At 48.7% G+C, this 21497-nt stretch overlaps 1 protein-coding gene across 1 annotated transcript in view; it reads right to left on the reverse strand.

The window, feature by feature from the left end:
- Window positions 1-21497, reverse strand: part of KCNN3 (potassium calcium-activated channel subfamily N member 3) — a 146064-nt gene that overhangs the window by 24368 nt on the left and 100199 nt on the right. The window contains exon 5 of the mRNA XM_077321834.1: window positions 8073-8183. Coding sequence (XP_077177949.1) covers window positions 8073-8183 — 111 coding nt within the window. The remainder of the gene's footprint in view (window positions 1-8072; window positions 8184-21497) is intronic.

The following is a 21497-nucleotide window of genomic DNA, read 5'->3' on the forward strand; positions in this document are numbered from 1 at the left end:
AGGCCCCTCATTGGCCATTTGGGGGGGGGGGGTCAGCATGACCATACACAGTCATATCGCCCAATAAATGTTTAACACACTTTAAAAATAGATTAAAAATTAATTAACTTCCACCCATCCGGGAAACCCTTCCAGGGCCGTCAAGAAACCCCAAGGGAAGCCTGGGTCAGAACATCGCAGGACCGGGGAGTCTCCATTTCAAATCCTCCCTTAGCTGTATCGGGGCAACCCTGAGCCAGCAATTCTTGGCCTAGCCTACCTTGCTGAACCATTCAAGTGGGTAGCTGTGTTGGTCTGAAGCAGCACAACAAAACTGAAAAACCTGTAGGGGAACACTTCAACCTTCCAGGACATTCAATAAGGGACCTGAAAGTTGCTGTTTTATTGCAAAGGAACTTCAAGAACAGGCTAGAAAGGGAGATTGCAGAAATGCAAGTTATTACGACACTCAGAACTATGACATAGAATCATAGAATCATAGAGTTGGAAGGGGCCATACAGGCCATCTAGTCCAACCCCCTGCTCTACGCAGGATCAGCCCTAAGCATCCTAAGGCATCCAAGAAAAGTGTGTATCCAACCTTTGCTTGAAGACTGCCAGTGAGGGGGAGCTCACCACCTCCTTAGGCAGCCTATTCCACTGCTGAACTACTCTGACTGTGAAAATTTTTTTCCTGATATCTAGCCTATATCGTTGTACTTGAAGTTTAAACCCATTACTGCGTGTCCTCTCCTCTGCAGCCAACGGAAACAGCATCCTGACCTCCTCCAAGTGACAACCTTTCAAATACTTAAGGCTATCATGTTCCCTCTCAACATTTTCTCCAGGCTGAACATTCCCAAGTCCCTCAACCTATCTTCATAGGGCTTGGTCCCTTGGCCCCAGATCATCTTCGTCGCTCTCCTCTGTACCCTTTCAATTTTATCTACATCCTTCTTGAAGTGAGGCCTCCAGAACTGCACACAGTACTCCAGGTGTGGTCTGAACAGTGCCGTATGCAATGGGACTATGACATCTTGTGATTTTGATGTGATGCCCCTGTTGATACAGCCCAAAATGGCATTCGCCTTTACCACTGCATCACACTGCCTGCTCATGTTTAGTTTACATACCCTGGACTCAACAAGGACATAGGTTTTTTTATCTCACTATGCATGCTAACCTTGTTTAACTCGTGTATCCACATTCCTCACAATTTATTTTAATTGGGACAATGAGACTATTAGTAATATATAATGTAATTTTGAATTTAACTCTCTGGTCTCCGCACAAGATAGTTGCCAGCTCAGCTTCTACTTGCAGGAACGTTTCACACCTGGGTGGAGACAGATGGGGCAAGCAACAAATGGTAAACTGTAAGCCGTTAGTCACTGACATAGACAGTTTTATTTCTCCAGTGTTTTTGTGAACTGCAACTGAATTTGAGGGGACTGATTGGCTGTTTTAGCAAAGAATGATCACATGGCTGCATTTGGATGCTGTGACACTGTTTACTAATTTAACAGGATTAACTTTTGCTCATATATTCCCATTGTCATGATGGTCAGTTCATCGTCTGAGGAAGAGTGCTTGCAGTCGAAAGCTCACGCCTTGAATAAATCGTTGTTGGTCGTAAAGGTGCCCCTGGGCTCTGATTTTGTTTTGTTTTGCTGAACCATTGTGGAAGCAAAATGGAAGGGGAGGGGTTAGGTATAACCCCCCCTCCCGGTTTCCAGGGGGAAAGGTATGTTAGTGGGATAGGTAGATGTGTTCCACTGCTGACGGCATCCTTTGCCACTGGGGAGGAAGTGCTGTTTTATTGAGTATTCCGAGCAGCGGTTTATTCCATTCATTTGCGGAACCCGCTATGGTCTTCCCAGTTGCTATGTATGGCTGCGAAAGGTGGACCATAAGGAAGGCCGAGCATCAAAGAATTGAGGCTTTTGAACTCTGGTGCTGGAGAAGACTCTTGCGAGTCCCTTGGACTGCAAGGCGAACAAACCGGTCAGTCCTGGAGGAGATCAGCCCTGACTGCTCTTTAGAAGGCCAGATCCTGAAGATGAAACTCAAATACTTTGGCCACCTCATGAGAAGGAAGGACTCCCTGGAGAAGAGCCTAATGCTGGGAGCGATCGAGGGCAAAAGAAGAAGGGGACGACAGGGAATGAGGTGGCTGGATGGAGTCACTGAAGCAGTAGGTGCAAACTTAAAAGGACTCCGGGGAATGGTAAAGGGCAGGAAGGCCTGGAGGATCATTGTCCATAGGGGTGCAATGGGCTGGACACGACTTCGCACCTAACAACAACCGCCACAAGGTTTGCTGACATCCATCGTCTTAGGTGGATTTGGAAGGGGATCAGGGAATTCAGGGCTGAGAATTCCACAGCTTGAATTAAAGGCAGGGCAATCTCAGCCTCCCCATCCCACCAACTGGACTCTCGGTGGTCTCATGCGGAAGTAGACTTCCCGGCCGAGACAGGCGGAAAGCCCGGCTTCTTGGCTCACAGGCCGTGTTCTTCCGCTCTTTTCTTTCTTACAGCTCGGCGGGGAGGTGCTAAAGACGTCTGGCAGCTCCGAGGAGGGGAAACCCGTCCCCGGCCATAAATAATTCCTGCCACACGCCGAGGTTCTCTTGAAGAAAATGGAAAATAGATTTGCGGGGGGTGGAGGGGGGTGTAGAGGTTGAATGCCCTGGGAGAAGACCGGCTCCTTGACTGTGCGGGGCTGCGGAGCAGAACGTGGAAAATGGATGGTTTTGTTTTGACAGGGAGGCATGGGATTTTCGTAGCCCTCGTGAAGAAATGACGGGAGAGAGGGATCCTGTGGATCCGGATTGCTACTGATGACGCTTACCTCTGGAGCAAAGAAGGGAAGGACTGTAAACAGCAGGGGAAGGACTGTAAACAGCAGGGCATGTAGCTCAGTGGAGGAGTCTCTGTTTTGCATGCAGAAAGTCCCTGGTTCAATCCCTGGCTTCTCCAGTGAAAAGAATGAGTTGAGAGGGGATGGGAAAGAGCTGTGTCTGAGACCCTGGCTAGCCACTGCCAGTCTACGTGGGCAAGACTGACCTTCAAGGATGAGGGATCCGATTCAGTATGAGGTGGATAAGAGTCCTGCTGGGTCAATTCCCTTTCCTCTCCTCACAACAGACACCCTATGAGGTGGGTGAGGCTGAGAGAGTCCTGAGATTACTACTCAATCAGAACAGCTCTCTCAGTTCCCTGGTGAGCCCAAGGTCACCCAGCTGGTTGCATGCAGAGGAGCGGGGAATCAAACCAGGCTCGCCAGATTAGAAGTCCGCACTCCTAACCACTGCACCAAGCTGGCATTTTTCCATGCTGTGCTTGTCTGTCCTCACCCTCCTTGTGTCCTGGGTTTTTCACTGCTGTTATCTCGAGAGGTCCGAGCCAAAGAAAAAGGAAATCTTGCAGCTGATTAAGAAATATGCTTTCACAATCTAACAAATTGCTCCATTGTGTTAATTACTGAAACCCATGTAAAGGCCGAAGAATTACGCAGTAATCAGAAGTAATCAAAACAGGGTCCAAGGTAAGTGTCCCGTTTACTACCTTGATAAAGTGTTGGCTTTTACCACTAATTATACATCTGTCTAAGAGTACCGCTTTGGCTCCCGGTTCATGTCATTCCGGCGTAAAGAACTTCTGATGACCACATTACTCTTCAGTCTTCATGTTGGTTTCAATAAATAACACAATGGAACAATTTATTGAATTTTGAAAACATATTTATTAATCAGACGCAAGATTTTATTTTTCTTTTGCTTGGACGGTTTGAGGAAATGACGGTTCTCTGGTCTCGTTATCTCGAGAGGGCCTGGGTGGTATCTCAAACCGAGTCTGACGGCCGTGAGGAGTTTTTGCTTTCACTTTAGCAGACGGAAGGGTTTATCCTTTAGAACTGTACTGTGTGCAGTTCTGGAGGCCTCACTTCAAGAAGGACGTAGATAAAATTGAAAGGGTACAGAGGAGAGCGACAAGCATGATCTGGGGCCAGGGGACCAAGCCCTATGAAGATAGGTTGAGGGACTTGGGAATGTTCAGCCTGGAGAAAAGGAGGTTGAGAGGGGACATGATAGCCCTCTTTAAGTATTTGAAAGGTTGTCACTTGGAGGAGGGCAGGATGCTGTTTCTGTTGGCTGCAGAGGAGAGGACGCGCAGTAATGGGTTTAAACTTCAAGTACAACGATATAGGCTAGATATCAGGAAGAAATTTTTCACAGTCAGAGTAGTTCAGCAGTGGAATAGGCTGCCTAAGGAGGTGGTGAGCTCCCCCTCACTGGCAGTCTTCAAGCAAAGGTTGGATACACACTTTTCTTGGATGCTTTAGGATGCTTTGGGCTGATCCTGCGTTGAGCAGGGGGTTGGACTAGATGGCCTGTGTGGCCCCTTCCAACTCTATGATTCTGTGATTCTATGATTCTATCCATGGGAACAGCTTTTGGCACAAAAAATTCCTGAGTTATGGAGGGGAAGGGCTGGGCAAGAGCATCTATGAATCCTGAGTCAACAATTGTAACCTGTCTTAAGCAGTGATTTCTTGCCGTGATCGTTTGCCCATTCTTGGTTTCCTAGAGTAGAATACAACTTTCTCATGGACTTTCTAGTAAAGACCGCCTGGGGTCTTTTTCTGTCTCGTTGGAAGTGCATCACAGGGTTTTGATGTCTCCTTTTGTTTGGTTCAGCTTCGTCTGTTTACTGTCCCCTGCTTGTTATATATTCTGGCATAGATGTTAGGCTGATTGGACGGCGTGGTGTATTGCTTAAAAAGCAGTGGCCTATAAACTGGTCAGCTGGGATTGATTCCCCGCTCATCCACATGCAGCCAGCTGGGTGACCTTGGGTTAGTCCCAGTCCTGTTAGAGCTGATCTCGGAGAGCAGTCCTGTCAGAAGCTCTCTCAGCCTCACCTACCTCACATGGCATCTGTTGTGGGGAGAGGAAGGGAAGGGGATTGTGAGCCACTTTGAAACTCCTTTGGGCAGTGAAAAGCGAGGTATGAAAACCAACTCTTTTCCTTCCTGTCTGCATCTGGGTCCCTTTCGGAAAACTGGTGTCACATTTCCACCTCTCCAGTCTCGTGGCCCAGCAGCTGAATTCAGCGATAGGCGTTGTTTAGGCGATATAGGCGAGAGCCAGTTTGGTGTAGTGGTTAGAGCCAGTTTGGTGTAGTGGTTAGGAGTGCGGACTTCTAATCTGGCATGCCGGGTTCGATTCTGCACTTCTCTACATGCAGCCAGCTGGGTGACCTTGGGCTCCCCACGGCACTGATAAAACTGTTCTGACCGGGCAGTGATATCAGGGCTCTCTCAGCCTCACCCACCCCACAGGGTGTCTGTTGTGGGGAGAGGAATGGGAAGGCGACTGTAAGCCGCTTTGAGCCTCCTTCGGGTAGGGAAAAGCGGCATATAAGAACCAACTCTTCTTCTTCTTCTTCTATACGGGTTAGCACATCAAGAATCTCACATCTGTGTTCGTTAAGAACTCCCTGGAGTATGCCATCAGAACCTGAAGACTAATCATTTTTTAATTTCTCCAGTAGGTCTAGAATTCAATCCCCGGCCTCCTCAATTTCGATCGGTTCTTCAGACTCCTTTCCTGAAAAAGAGACTGCGGCACAGGTGTGCGCATCTCGGCTTTGGATGGGTCTGAATGCATTTCACCATCACCGCCCTAGCAGGACCCGGGGCCCTTCCCCATCCACGTCTCTCCAGCTCAGGGGCCTTGTCAGTTTTGCCTGGGAGGGATGAGGCTTTGTGACGTCTGGCTTATCGAAAAAAAGCACCCGTAAGCACAGCGGGGGAAATTACCAAGAGAGAGCGAGGAGAAAACAATTTAGATAATGAAGCTGGGGGCGTGAGGGCTGCGGAAGTAGGGAAGAAAGTGGTTAGAAGTCAAAAGGAACAGCAAGAAGTTTGGAATCCCATCCCATTAAACAGATTTCCAACTTCTACAGGGATCCCTGCCCTGCACACACCTCATGACTGTTTGTATCCCCATGTCACAACTGCTGGCGCTTCCACAGAGAGGCCCCCACCATCAGTAACTATTAGCCACCAGGTGCAGAGGGAATCATCTGACTGGGGCAGGGATGCTCTGACTGTAAACCGCTTTGAGACTCCTTCGGGTAGAGAAAAGCGGCATGTAAGAACCAACTCTTCTTCTTCTTGGTGCTTGCGGGGGGGCACAGGGGAGGGCTTCTATAGTTCTGGTCCCACTGGTGGGCGCTCTGATGCCACCTGGGTTTTGACTGGGTGACATGGCATCATGGATCCCTCCGCATGGGTACATCTGGACCCTCGCTCCCAGCAAGGAAGAGCTCTGGCCCTCTATAGTTGGACAGAGCGAGAGGGTGGGGGGTTAGAACTCTGTATCGCCATCTTTTAATGTTTAGTGTTAATGTTGATTTTAATGGCTTTTAACGGGGTCATACTGGTTTTTTTGTTTTATTGTGAACCTCTGCGAGTCTGAATGATCTGGGGCCAAGGGACCAAGCCCTATGAAGATAGGTTGAGGGACTTGGGAATGTTCAGCCTGGAGAAAAGGAGGTTGAGAGGGGACACGATAGCCCTCTTTAAGTATTTGAAAGGTTGTCACTTGGAGGAGGGCAGGATGCTGTTTCTGTTGGCTGCAGAGGAGAGGACACGCAGTAATGGGTTTAAACTTCAAGTACAACGATAGAGGCTAGAAAAAGTTTTTCACAGTCAGAGTAGTTCAGCAGTGGAATAGGCTGCCTAAGGAGGTGGTGAGCTCCCCGACACTGGCAGTCTTCAAGCAAAGGTTGGATACACACTTTTCTTGGATGCTTTAGGATGCTTAGGGCTGATCCTGCGTTGAGCAGGGGGTTGGACTAGATGGCCTGTATGGCCCCTTCCAACTCTATGATTCTATGAATGGTATGCAATGGTATATAAATGAATGAATGAATGAATGAATGAATGAATGAATGAATGAATGAATGAATGAATGAATGAATGAATGGACTGGATTGGCCATTGGCCTAATCCAACATGGCTTCTCTTATGTCCTTGGTGCGCGGGGGGCCCACAGTGGGAGGGCTTCTGGAGTCCTGGTCCTGCTGATGGTCTTTATGTGTTTTTAATCATGCAATTATTAATTGCAGAAGAGAGGAAGAATTGGTTTTTTATACTCCACTTTTACCCGGAGGAGTCTCAAAGTGGCTTACAAACACCTCTTCCCTTCCTCTCCCCACATCAGACACCCTGTGAGACAGGTGGGGATGAGAGAGCTCTGACAGAACGGCTCTGTGAGAACAGTTCGAACAGGACTGTGACAGGCCCATGGTCACCCAGCTGGCTGCACATGAAGGAGCAGAGAATCAAACCCAGCTCTCCAGATTAGAGGCTGCTGCTCTTAACCACTACACCAAGTTGAAATATGTTGTGACTCGCCCTGAGCCTACTGGGAAGGGTGGGCTATAAATATTATTGTTGTTGTTGTTGTTGTTGTTGTTGTTGTTGTTATTATTATTATTATTATTATTATTATTATTATTATTATTATTATTATTATTATTATTACAATACAATGGAGAGGCTTTGACCTCCCGTGTCCCGCTTGTTGGTCTTTAGTTGCCCATTATGGGAGAAAGGATCCTGCACTAGGAGTACCACTGATGTGATCCTGCAGGGTTGTTGTTACGCTCTTATTTATACCCCTCCTAACACCATGAGGCATGGCATGGAAAGAAATGTTCCAATCAAAAACATCGTTGGGGAGATCTGGAAGGCCAGTTTGGTGTAGTGGTTAGGAGTACGGACTTCTAAACTGGCATGCCGGGTTCAATTCTGCGCTCCCCCACATGCAGCCAGCTGGGTGACCTTGGGCTAGTCACAGCACTGATAAAACTGTTCTGGCCGAGCAGGAATCTCAGGGCTCTCTCAGCCTCCCCCACCTCACAGGGTGTCTGTTGTGGGGAGAGGAAAGGGAAGGCGACTGGAAGCCGCTTTGAGACTCCTTTGGGTAGAGGAAAGCGGCATATAAGAACCAACTCTTCTTCTTCTTCTTCCGTGGAGTCCCGCCCTTCCTGGACTCCCCCCGCTGCTCAACCGCTTACCCGCTTGGTGAGTTGCGTGTCCATCATGAAGTTGTGCACATGTTTCTCGGCTTTGGTGAGCTCCAACTTCCGGGCCACGACAGCCACGACCAGAGCAGTGCAGCCGGCACCCTGGAGGAGGGAGGAGAGAACAAAAAAGCAAGCCTTAGCTCAGCAATCCAGCCAGGAGCATTTCCTGTGTGCTCCGCGATGCCCAAAGGTCCCCCAGTCCCTCCAGGCTCTCCCACAGATCAAAAAAAGGCACACAAGGAAGGGCCTTTTTAGTAGCGGCCCCACGATTACGGAAGAAAACATACGAAGCCATGATAGAGGGATGAATGGAGCGATTCTCCATAGAGAGTTCTGGGACTTTGGTCATGCAATTCATAGCAGAACCCAGTGGCTACCTGACATTTTGGTTCCCCCAAGGCTCCCCTCCCTTTCAAGTTGGATTGGGGTCCAGCTTGTCCGGGTACACAGCCTGGAAATCCCCCATCAAATCAGGAGCTCTCATGTCCTGGGAAAAATTTGCCATCGTTGGAAAATGAGTGGGTGGACTCTCGTTGGGTGGGGGGCAAACAGAACAGGGACTCACACAGAGATGTGGCAGCAGCTTCCCCTACGAGCTGCCATTTTCGAAGATCACAACAGCTGTTCCTTATTGATCTGACTCCACTGTGTGGATTGTTAAATGTTTGGTTTTAACAGAAATGGGTCTGCCACAACATTGTGCTGTGCGCAAATTATATTCTGGACAAGAGGCTATCGCTGGGGCAGAATATGAAGAAAACAGAATGGCTTCTAGTTGGCTAGGGCGTCAGATGAAGGGCGTATTTCATCTCCTTGGCTGTTCAATCAATGTGCAGAACAGTTTGTAAGGAAAGCTGGAGCAGATTTATATGAAGGTGAAGTCAAAATTGGCAGGAGGAGCGTTTGAAATGTGAGAGCTGCAGATGACGCTGTGTGTGGGAAGATAGTTGTGAGTGTCCTGCATAGTGCAGGGGGTTGGACTAGATGACCCTGGAGATCCCTACCAACTCTATGATTCTATGATTCTACTCTACGATTTTATGACAGCGCATTAGCAGCAGAAGACAGTGAAGGCTTGAAATGACTAGTGGCAAAGGTTAAAACAGACAGTTTGAAAACAAGGTGGCAGCTGGACACCAAGAAGACAGAAGTAATGAGATGAGTCTTGAATTACACAGCTTTGGGGCTGATGGTGAAGAAATTGAAATTCTTCAAGGTTTTCTATTCCTTGGCTCCCCCAAAAGGGAGATGGCAACCAATAAATCAAAACAAGGAAGAGCTGGATTCATAGAATCATAGAATCATAGAGTTGGAAGGGGCCATACAGGCCATCTAGTCCAACCCCCTGCTCAACGCAGGATCAGCCCAAAGAATCCTAAAGCATCCAAGAAAAGTGTGTAGCCAACCTTTGCTTGAAGACTGCCAGTGAGGGGGAGCTCACCACCTCCTTAGGCAGCCTATTCCACTGCTGAACTACTCTGACTGTGAATTTTTTTTTCCTGATATCAAGCCTATATCGTTGTAGTTGTAGTTTAAACCCATTACTGCGTGTCCTCTCCTCTGCAGCCAGCAGAAACAGCATCCTGCCCTCCTCCAAGTGACAACCTTTCAAATACTCAAAGAGGGCTATCATGTCCCCTCTCAACCTCCTTTTCTCCAGGCTGAACATTCCCAAGTCCCTCAACCTATCTTCATAGGGCTTGGAGCAACTTGAGATAGTCTCAATTGTTTGAGATAATGCTTGTGAGTTTTCAAATTAGAATGATTCTTATAGCTGGAATGATTTTAAATGTTATAATATTTTAGTTATCAGTGATTCTTTTATGTAATGCCAGATGTCTTTATGTATTTTGTAATTTGACTACTGGTCTAGTACCATAATAATAATAAAGACTTGACTTGAAATCAGAAAGAGACTGAGGCTGGGAAGGGGAGCCCTGAAGGAGACCCAAAAGCTGCTTAAATGTAAGGATATGTCCCTGGTGACCAAGATCAACACAATTCATAGCACAGGGCTCCTTGTTACTATGTACGGAAGGTATCCCTGGGCCTCGTACTTAATTGGGGGACACTGACATGGACACTGAAAGCACAAGCTGGGACACGATGAATGCTTGGCTTGACCTGAGCCTGTTTGTGAGAATATAGAGGCCTCCCGCTGGTCCACATATGTGACTGTCCATGTAGTGTCCAATGGACATAGAATTCGGGTCCCTGTGGGTGGGAAGGTAGTTGCGAGTTTCCTGCATCCTGCAGGGGTAGTCAACCTGTGGTCCTCCAGAGGTGGCCCTCCAGATCAGGGGTAGTCAACCTGTGGTCCTCCAGATGTTCATGGACTACAATTCCCATGAGCCTCCAGATCAGGGGTAGTCAACCTGTGGTCCTCCAGATGTTCATGGACTACAATTCCCATGAGCCTCCAGATCAGGGGTAGTCAACCTGTGGTCCTCCAGATGTTCATGGACTACAATTCTCATGAGCCCCTGCCAGCATTTGCTGGCAGGGACTCATGGGAATTGTAGTCCATGAACATCTGGAGGACCACAGGTTGACTACCCCTGGATTAGATGACCCTTTAGACCCCTTCCAATGCTATGATTCTATGTCTCAAGTTTCTGTCTATGTAAAGGATCTACTACATTACAAAATTCATTGCGCATTTCTTGCATGCTGCCCTTCTATGTATGCCATACCACTGATAAAGGGGGCCTTGGCAAAACACGTTTCATCCGTGGCGTTGAGACATTTGTGAGTTTAGTGGATCGGGTCTATCTGAAGCTATGCATAGAGCCTTTGGGTGTTTTTAATTTAAATTGCATTATTAATAAATGCTGGTGTTTTTATAACTACATTGTATTTTAGTAAACATGTGGCACGATCCTATTTAGGCCTACAGACATTTCCCTTTTTGTTTAACCTCTTTTGGCTCCCTGGACTCTTGTTCGGTTTAAGGTTTTTCTCCTTTTTTGTTTTGGAGAGAATAAAGAAAGCAGGCCGGAAGACAGCTGTTTTATTTGAAATTTGGTGTTGGGGGAGCGTTTGTTTGTTTTATACCAAGAGCCAACTTGCTGTTGTGGTTAAGAGCAGCGGCATCTAATTTAGCAAGCTGGGTTTGATTCCTAACTCCTCCACATGCAGCCAGCTGGGTGGCCTTGGGCTGGTCACAGCCCTGATAGAGCTGTTCTTACAGAGCAGTCCTGTCAGAGCGCTCTCAGCCTCACCCACCTGACAGGGTGTCTGTTGTGGGGAGAGGAAAGGGAAGGCGACTGTAAGCCGCTTTGAGCCTCCTTCGGGTAGGGAAAAGCGGCATATAAGAACCAACTCTTCTTCTTCTTCTTCTAAGCCACTTTGAGACTACTTCAGGTAGAAAAAAGCGGCATATAAGAACCAACTCTTCTTCTTCTTCAGTAATCTCAGGGCTCTCTCAGCCTCCCCTCCCTCACAGGGTGTCTGTTGTGGGGAGAGGAAAGGGAAGGCGACTGTAAGCCGCTCTGAGACTCCTTCAAGTAGAGAAAAGCAGCATATAAGAACCAACTCTTCTTCTTCTTCAGTAATCTCAGGGCTCTCTCGGCCTCCCCTCCCTCACAGGGTGTCTGTTGTGGGGAGAGGAAAGGGAAGGTGATTGGAAGCCGCTTTGAGACTCCTTCAGGTAGAGAAAAGCAGCATATAAAAACCAACTCTTCTTCCTCAATAATCTCAGGACTCTCTCAGCCTCCCCTCCTTCACAAGCTGTGGGAAGAAGAAGGGAAGGTGATTGTAATCTGCTTTGAGACTACTTTGAGATGTGAAATGTGGGCTGTAAAAACCAGCTATTATTATTATTATTATTATTATTATTAACGATTGGTTACATATTCTGCCCTGTCTTTGAAAACTCAGGGAAGATTACATGTTTCATATGATCAATCCCCTGTAAAACCATACAATTAATAACAGTTCAAAACAATAATATCATCTATTTAACTACCTGAAGAAGTCATGACTTACAAGCTATATATAATCTATTTAAAATCAGAGATTTGGAATAAATATAGTATTATTGTTGTTCTTTCTTTGGGGAGTGGAGAATCATTCAAAGCGTCAGCACAAATCTTCCGTCTGGTGGGGCCCATGGAGCTGATTTCACTGGTGCGGCTTCCGGACTCAACCACGGGCCAGGCGGAACGGCTCCGTTTTACAAGCCCGGCGGAACTGACGCAGTTCATGGACTGCCAAAGGGACAAATTGGTGCGCTCTAAATCAAATCGACCCTGAACGCTGCCTACAAGCTAAAATGCTTAAACTGAGATAATACTTTGGTGACATTAGGCCAGTGGTTCTCCACCTTCCTAATGCCACGACCCTTTAATACAGTTCCTCATGCTGTGGTGAACCCCAACCATAAAATTATGGAAGTGTTCTTTCACGGAAATTAAACCAAAACTGACCAATGTCATGGGGATCCATTGCTCATGATGATTGTTTATAAATTGGGGTTTTTTTTCCCGGGGTTTCTCAGCTTAGTCCTGCCTCCTGTCTCACCCTGCCTTTCTCAGTCTTTTACGACTAACGGAGGAATAGCAAGAGTGGTGTTGTCCTCCCCACCCCCCACCCCTGCCGGCCAAGCTGCTCACCCTGCCGCGACCCCCGGGAAAGGGTTGTTCGACCCCCAAAGAGGTCCCGACCCCCAGATTGAGAACCACTGCATTAGGGGAAGAAGAGGAGAGTCACTGGAAAAGGCAATCAAGCTAGGAAAAGTTGGAGGCAGAAAGAACGAGGGAGACCCAGTAGGACTCGGCGAAGGAAGGAAGACCCTCAGTCTGCAAGACCCGAGCGAGGCTGTCGATGTGAGGAGAGAACATTAATCCACAAGGTCGTGTGACCTGACAGCACCTAGCACGCCTTAGAGCTGGGCACTGAGCTCAGAGGACAGGATGGATTCAGTCTTGTTCTTGCCATGCGGAGGTGCAGAGAGAGCAAGAGAGAGAGAACCAGAATTACGGAGGCTTGCAAAGGGACAGAGTCTTAACTGCTCCCGGCTATCCCCAGCGAGGAGAAATTTAACGCCAGGGCGATGCAGCGGAGGCGCTCTCCGAGGTGCTGAAATAGGACACTCCGAAGCCTGTTTAGCCGAACGAGCAAATCAAAAAGCAGCGCGGCCTTCGAGAGGCCAGCAGATATGATGAAGCGCCTACATGGTTAGGCACGGTAAACAAATCACTTGGGCTGCAGATTTATTAATAGCCGCAACTGAGAAGGCACAGGGGAAGGGGGGGGGAGACGGTTACGGTGCCGGCACGCGCCGGCTTGCATGAGCCGCGGTCCGCGGCGGGGACGGCAGGAAGCGAGGCATGAAATAAATAAAAATAGAGCATAACAAGGACGATAGTGACAGGGGAAAAAATTTTTTTAAAGGATGGGAGAGGGAGAAGGAATAGAAAGCATCCAAAGTTGTGAATTGCTTTAAAAGAAGAAGAGATGCTTCCCGCACCCCGTTTTTTACTACCCAAAGAAGTCTCAAGGTGGCTTATGATCACTTATGCTTCTTCTCCTCGCAGCGGACACGTGTGAGGTAGGTGGGGTAGAGAGCCCTAAGAGAACTGCTCTGCAAGAGCAGCTCTACAAGAACCGTAATTGGCGCAAGGTCACCCAGCTGGCTGCCTGGGGAGTGGGGAATCAAGGTTCATGGGGGTGGCTGGTTACAGTGGATGAGTGATAAGGATGTGAGTGTCCTGCATTGTGCAGGGGGTTGGACTAGATGACCCAGGAGGCCCCTTCCAACTCTATGATTCTATGATTCTAAACCCGTCTCTCCAGATTAGAGGCTGCCACTCTTAAACATGACAACAAACATTCTTGGATGAAACAATCTATCCTGCATCCAGTGGCTGCCAGCCCAAGGGGTTTGTGGGAAGCAACAGCTTTCTCCTGCTATTTGGCCACAGCCCCCTGGCACTTGAAGTAGACTGCCTCTGAACATGGAGGTTCTGTTTCTCTTTCGCGGTGCAGCATCAGGCCAAGAGATCCATCTCGAGCAGCAATCTGTTGCCGATAGCACCCTTAAGAAGCCACCCTGCAAGGCATTTAAGAAAAGAGGCCTCTGCTCTCTGACGGCTCAGCATACGACTGAAAAGGGTATTCTGAGCATCAGCAAAAAAAGGTTCTACTTAAAACTGGGTTCCCTAACACGGTGCCCAAGGGCACTGCTACCAACTCCTCTCCTGGCGCCCAAAGGGGTTTTTTTTAAGTGGGTGGGGCTAGATGGAGCTCCAGTGCAGCAAAGCTTCTGATTGGTCACTGGAGACCTGGTTGGCGGCGTATGTAAAAATAACCAGGCAAAATGATCTGGCAGGAGGTGACATGAAAGAGTCTGCTTGAGACCCTGGAGAACGACCACCACTTTGAGTAGACAATGCTGACCTTAAAGAATCACAGAGTCGGAAGGGCCAGACAGGCCATCTAGTCCAACCCCCTGCTCAACACAGGATCAGCACAAAGCATTCAGGATAAGGATCCGTCCAGCTGCTGCTTGAAGACTGCCAGTGAGGGGGAGCTCACCACCTCCTTAGGCAGCCCATTCCACTGCTGAACTAGTCTGACTGTGAAAATATAAAGCCATTCCTGCGGGCCCTGTCCTCTGCTGCCAACAGGAACCTTTCCCTGCCCTCCTCCAAGGAACAGCCTTTCAGATCCTTCAAGAGAGCCATCCTGTCCCCTCTCAGCCTCCTCTTCTCCAGGCTGAACACCCCCACGTCCCTCAGCCTTTCCTCACAGGACTGGGTCCTCCAGCTCCGGATCATCTTCGTCGCTCTCCTCTGCCCCCTCTCCATTTTGTCCACGTCCTTCTTGAAGGGAGGCCTCCAGAACTGCACACAGGACTCCAGGTGGGGCCTGACCAATGTGGCATCCAGTGGGACTGTGACATCTTGTGCTTTTGATGTGATGCCTCTGCTGATACAGCCCGAGATTGCATTAGCCTTCTTAACCGCCATATCACACTGTCTGCTCCTGTTGAGCTTACTATCCACAAGCACCCCAAGATCTCATTCACACACACTGCGACCCAGAAGTGTCTCTCCCATCCAGACTGCATGCTTCTCACTGAGGTCTGATTCAGCAGAAGGCAGCTCCGTGGCAGAATGCAAAGAGGCCAGTGGGGAAGTGTGATCAGGCCAGCTTGCCAGAATCTCCGTTCTCTCGCTCTAACCAACAACAGCTGGCGCTGCCTGTTTATCGAAGTGATTACGGCCCAATCGAACCCCACTGGGGTGGCAGGAAAGCCAGCCTGGTCCCGGGACAGCTAGAAGGGTGAGTTTCCCCTCTTGTCACCTGCTGAGCAGGAGAGGGCCTGGGAGGGCCTAGCGACTTGCACAGAAAGAGTAGTTTCACGGTGCATTTCGGTTCTCCTCTCCTGTCCTGCTCCCCTTAGGGATTCGCGGCTCCTGAAAGCCAATCTCAGTGCTGCGGTCTTTAATTAACAGCTCCAGTCTGATCTGAATTCGGGAGCATTCCCCAAAGCCCTGCTCAATCAGCGTTCGGAGCTGTTGCATCGGAGCACCCCCACCGCACCCCCCCACACACACACACACTAAAAAAAACAAAACACCAGACCCTTCTGGATTCTCGGAAGGCAGAAGAGCCTTTTAATTGCTGACTGTTTTCAACAAACTGCTCTTGTTGAGAGAAAGAGGAAGGGGGGAAGGATTCCCCTTTGGCTATGGATCTTTAAAAGTCAGCTGTTTCCCCCTTTGCTAAAAGATTTTTAAAATCATGTTACGACGCAATGGGGAATAGTCCTTTGAGGCTGAGCTAGCCTAAAGTAACAGGCCGATGCCCCAAGAGGCAGACTTTGGGGAGCGTGCTCTGCGAAGAAGGGAAAGGGCAGAAAGTGGGGACACGATCCACCCACGCACGCATATCCGGCTCTGATCTTCAAACGACAAGATCTGGGCAGGGTTGAGAGTCAGTGGGCAGGTCTCTCTAAGCTTCCAAGCAATTTTCTTATGGGAGCTCCTCCCCGTAGGGGCTGCAAAAGCAGGAGCGGCAAGAGCCAGGCTTGATTCCACACTCTCAGCCGAGCCTACCCCACCGGGGTGTTGTTTTGAGGGTAAAAGGGAGGAGAGGAGCACGACGTCAGTTCCTCTGAGTCCCCGTTGGGGAGGAAAGTGAGGCACAAATGAAGCGAATAAATGGATCATCGGGCAAAATCTGTGCTTCGGAGCTGCTAGCCCTTAGCTCACATTTCTTGGTTTTGGGTTGAAGTTCCATGTGTGAACCACCCCTCCTCTACATTTCTTCCCTCGCTGGGGGTCTGTTGAATTTTAACTGGTGGTGCTGGAAAGTGACGGCAAGTCACAGCTGACTTGCCTGCCTCTGCATAGCAGAGGCATTGAATTATAAATTTAATTATAAATAAATAAAATAAATCAATAAACCATGGTCTTCCTTAGACGTCTCCTATCCAAGTATCATAGAATCACAGAATCATAGAGTTGGAAGGGGCCATACAGGCAGGCCATCTAGTCCAACCCCCTGCTCAACGCAGGATCAGCCCAAAGCATCCTAAAGCATCCAAGAAAAGTGTGTCTCCAACCTTTGCTTGAAGACTGCCAGTGAAGGGGAGCTCACCACCTCCTTAGGCAGCCCCTTCCACTGCTGAACTACTCTGACTGTGAAAATGTTTTTCCTGGGTTGACTCTGCTTGGATCCTGAGCTCTTTTTTTAAAAAATAAGAGACCAACAATTCCTTGTGTTTTAACAGGGCGTGGTGTGACAGCTTCTTCTGTTGTTTATTTCACAGGATTGTCACTTATGCAGCGATTTCAGCTGCATCTTTGACTTCGGGAAGCTTAGTAGCCACAGAGCTGCTGGCGAGGAGAGGAAATCCATTTTCACCTTTTTTTTCCGCCCTCGGATCACAGCCCATCGATGGCAACTCGGGGGGGGGAGGGGGGGTTGAGGCAAAAGAAGTGCAGAGGCGGTTTGCCGTTACTTGACTCAGCTCAGTTACTCTGGACTTCCTCAGTGGTCTCCCATCCAAGTATTAATCAAAGACACATAGAATCCTAGAGTTCGAAAGGGCCTTACAGGACATCGAGTCCAACCCCCTGCTCAATGCAGGATCAGCCTGAAGCATCCAGGAGAAGGATCTGTCCAGCCGTTGTTTGAAGACCGCCAGTGAGGGGGAGCTCATCACCTCCCTAGGCAGCCCATTCCACTGCTGAACTACTCCAGACATTCGCTTGAGTCTGGCCGACCCAATAACATCCACTAGTCATTCCCCCCCAAGATGCCCTGAAGCAGCCTGACCTCCCTGTGGGTTGTCGTTCTATTTGAGTTGTTGTTCAACTTGAAGCCTCTGTTGGTTTATTGTCGATATGTTATTTATGACTGTGTTTGCGTTCAGACTGTTCTATGTATTACCCCTGCAATGTTTTCTGTGAACCGCCCTGAGCCGTATGGGAGGGCGGTATAAAAATCTAATGAATGAATGAATGAATGAATGAATGAATGAATGAATGAATGAATGAATGAATGAATGAATGAATGAATATTTCCTTGTTATCTAGCCGGTATCATTCAACACGTAGTTCAAACCCATTACTCTGGGTCCTTTCAGATCCTGCAAGGGGGGGGGGCAAATTGGGGCTCTCCAGATGCTCATGGATTTCAATTCCCATGTTCATAGAATTAGGTTTGTTTGGGACCTCCAGAGTCATCTAGACCTCCAGAGCCAAAGGGGAGTGGGAAATCTGGAACCTGAACCACCAACTCCCAACTGAAAACAGCCAGGACCTTAAAAGAGTCTCTGTGCAGCATCGCTGAATTACAAAATTACATGGCTTTTCTTGCGCACAACTTAAAAACTTTACAAATTAAAAACCTAGATGTCCAGCCCAAAGGCTATAGAAAGAAGGTTGTTATTTGCGCTCCATAAATCAACTTATCGACCAGACGCTTTTAATGAATGAGTGTGTGTCATAATCAGACCTCTGAAGAAGGCCCTACACGGGCCAAAACGCATCAGGTCGATAGTTGATTTATAGAGTGCAAAAAACATTGTTCTTGCAATAGCCTATGGGCTGGGCATCTAGGTTTTTAATTTGTAATTTTTTTTTTAAAGTTGTGCACAACCTTTTAAGGTCCTGACTGGTTTCAGTTGAGATTTGGTGGTTCTCAGAGTCCGGCCCCCTGAAGACCGCAGGAAACCCACAACGACATGTCCATGGACTACAATTCCCATGAGCCCCTGCCAGCATCCTGCTGGCAGGGGCTCATGGGAATTGTAGTCCACGGACGTCTGGGGAGCCACAGTCTGGGCCTAGGGCGATAAACTAGCTTGAACTGGCCCCCATCTCAACCCTGAAGGCTATCCTTGTTCACAGATTACCTTGGAAGCTTTCTTTTCCCCCAATGTGCCGAGGAGGCCCTCGGTTTTAAATAGCAACCAGAAGCCCCGTCGCTTTGGCCAAACGACGTGTTCTCGCTGATCCTGCGCCGCTGAGGAGTGGCAAGGTCTCACTCGGCGGGGGCTGCCTCCTGTGTCTCCGTGGCTCTGAGCTCTGCCAGGCGCGTCAGGGAGGAAGCCTTATGTGCTAAAAGACTCATTTTCCAGCTGGCTGGAGAGGGAAAGGTCAGCTTGACTCAGGCCTGGAGGGATATCCTCCAGCACGCAGGCCGCCGTGAATCCGCAGGGCCCCTCAGCTGCGGCTGCTGAGATTTATCCCTGACCGTCGGGGCAGCAACCGTGTCCTACGAACGGTCTGTGTGGGATTTGGCTCCGAGTGCCAAAGGCAGCATCTTTGCAAAATCACAGGTGACATTTTTGAAACAAAATCCCGGGGATTTATCATCCAGCAGAGCAGGAAGAGTAAGAATAATATAGAGATGTAGCAAAGTAGGTACAAGACAGTTTGGGCAATCTCCCCTAAATGCTAATATCCGTTAGGGCAGGGGTAGTCAACTCTTGGTCCTCCAGATGTCCATGGACTACAATTCCCATGAGCCCCTGCCAGCGTCCATGGACATCTGGAGGACCACAGGTTTACTACCCCTGTATTAGGGGATCCAGCGCATACCCTTATGGATTTGGGGGGTTTATTTTTAATTGAACCGAATATGGAAAAGTAAAGAGATCAGCCTTAATACTAAATGCCAGCTAGTCAACGCCATTGTATTCCCCATAACAACCTATGGGTGTGAAAGCTGGACCCTGAAGAAGGAAGACAGGAGGAGAATAGATGCTTTCGAGTTAGGGTGTTGGAGACGAATGCTGCGAATGCCATGGACAACCAAAGTTACCAACAAGATCGTTTTGGAGAGGAGCAGTCGAGAAAAACTGACCTCAAGCATCCAGGACTAGTATCTGTCCAGCCACTGCTTGAAGACCCCCAGTGAGGGGGAGCTCACCACCTCCTTAGGCAGCCCATTCCACGGCTGAACTACTCGGACTGTTTAAAAATAAAATCCCTCATATCCCTCCGTCTATCTGTAATTGAAACCCATTCTCCGGAGTCCTCTCTTCTTCTGCCAACAAGAACCGCTCCCTGCCCTCCTTCCAAGTGACAAGCTTCCAAATACCCCACGGGGGCCATTATTATGTTCCTTTTCCACCTTCTGAAGGAGGTATAAGGACCCTGGGACTTCCATTCCTATTCATTTCCGATGAAGGGAGCTTTGAGTCACAAAAGCGTATCCCTTGGAAATCTTGCTGCTCTCTATAAGGGGCTAAAGGTAAAGGTAAAGGTATCCCCTGTGCAAGCACCAGGTCATGTCTGACCCTTGGGGTGACGCCCTCCAGCGTTTTCATGGCAGACTCAATACGGGATGGTTTGCCAGTGCCTTCCCCAGTCATTACCATTTACCCCCCAGCAAGCTGGGTGCTCATTTTATCGACCTCGGAAGGATGGAAGGCTGAGTCAACCTTGAGCCGGCTGCTGGGATTGAACTCCCAGCCTCATGGGCAGAGCTTTCAGACTGCATGTCTGCTGCCTTACCACTCTGCGCCACCAGGGGCTCAATTTATAAGAGGCTACTGGACTCCAATCTTTATTCTTCTACTAATAGGTTATTGGTTTCTTTTAGCATACATGGAGGGGAGGGGGGTTATGTTTACATGGAGGAATTTTCAACAATATTGTTTTCCGCTCTCTACAGCCCAAACTGCATGAAAACTGAAGAGTTGGTTTTATACCCCGCTTTTCACTTCCAGGTGGAGTTTCAAAGTGGCTTACCTTCCCTTCCTCTCCCTGCAACACACATCCTGTGAGGTAGGTGGGGCTGAGAGAGCGCTGACAGGACTGCTGTGTTAGAACAGTACTATCTGGACTGTGACAAACTCAAGGTCAACTGGCCCGCTGCTTGTGGAGGAGCGGGGAAGCAAGCCTGGCTTGCCAGATAAGAAGCCATCATTCTTAAACACTGCACCAAGCTGGCTTCATTTATGCCCGGCTTCCCCACCAAGCGGGGATCCAAAGCCATTTACATTGTACTCCTCTCGCCTGTCTATCCTCACAACAACCCTGTGAAGCAGGGTTGGCTGAGAGTTTTCTGACTGGCTCAAGGTCACCCAGCGAGCTTCTGTAAGAGAGCAGGGATCTGGAATTGAGTCACCCACGTCCTAGTCCAAACGCGCTGCCATACTGGCTCTAAATTAAACAAACAAAACCAACCCCCCCAAAACTACCAAACATGTGATGAAGTGCAGAATAAGGCGCATGTCCCTTTAAGAAAGTCTAAGGCAGCTGGCCAATAGGATCACCCACATGGATTAGCATTTCCATTTTCAGATCTAACGATGCATTTGTAAAGTCGGAAAAACCCTCCTTTAATGGATTCTTTCTGTCTGTGGTTCAGGTATTATGCGGGAGAGGGAAGAGGGAGGGGATGCCTTTTGAGTTCTTTCCATGCCATTCATGATTTTGTAAGCTTTGAAGCCCGTGCTTTGCATGCATAAAATGCTCAGGAGCCGGAATGCAACAAAGGCTGGTATCGCCAGTTAAAAAAAGTCTTACAAAGCGCATGTCAGGAAAGCTCTCGGCCTTAAATTGTCAGAGAGCTGCTGACAGCCCACTTACTTGATACTGAGCTCGGTGGCTCAAGGGCTTCATTTTGTTCAACCTCCCAGTCAGCTAATTCACTCGGGTGGCTGACGTGCATCAAGGTTTCTTTTTCATTTATCTCTGGTATGGGATGTATGTAATACATGCCTATGCCCCCAAAAGAGCTCTGCGCTCTACTGCCTCCAATCAGCTAAGGATCCCTGGCCCTAAAGAAGTCCGCCTGGTCTCGACCAGGGCCAGAGCATTCTCTGTTCTGGCCCCCACCTGGTGGAATGAGCTCCCAGAGGAGATCAGGGCCCTGACGGAGCTTAAACAGTTCCGCAGGGCCTGCAAAAAGGAGCTCCTCCGCCAGGCATTTGGCTGAGACCAGACGTAA

This window comes from Paroedura picta, chromosome 1, assembly GCF_049243985.1.
Source record: "Paroedura picta isolate Pp20150507F chromosome 1, Ppicta_v3.0, whole genome shotgun sequence".
NCBI lineage: Eukaryota > Metazoa > Chordata > Lepidosauria > Squamata > Gekkonidae > Paroedura > Paroedura picta.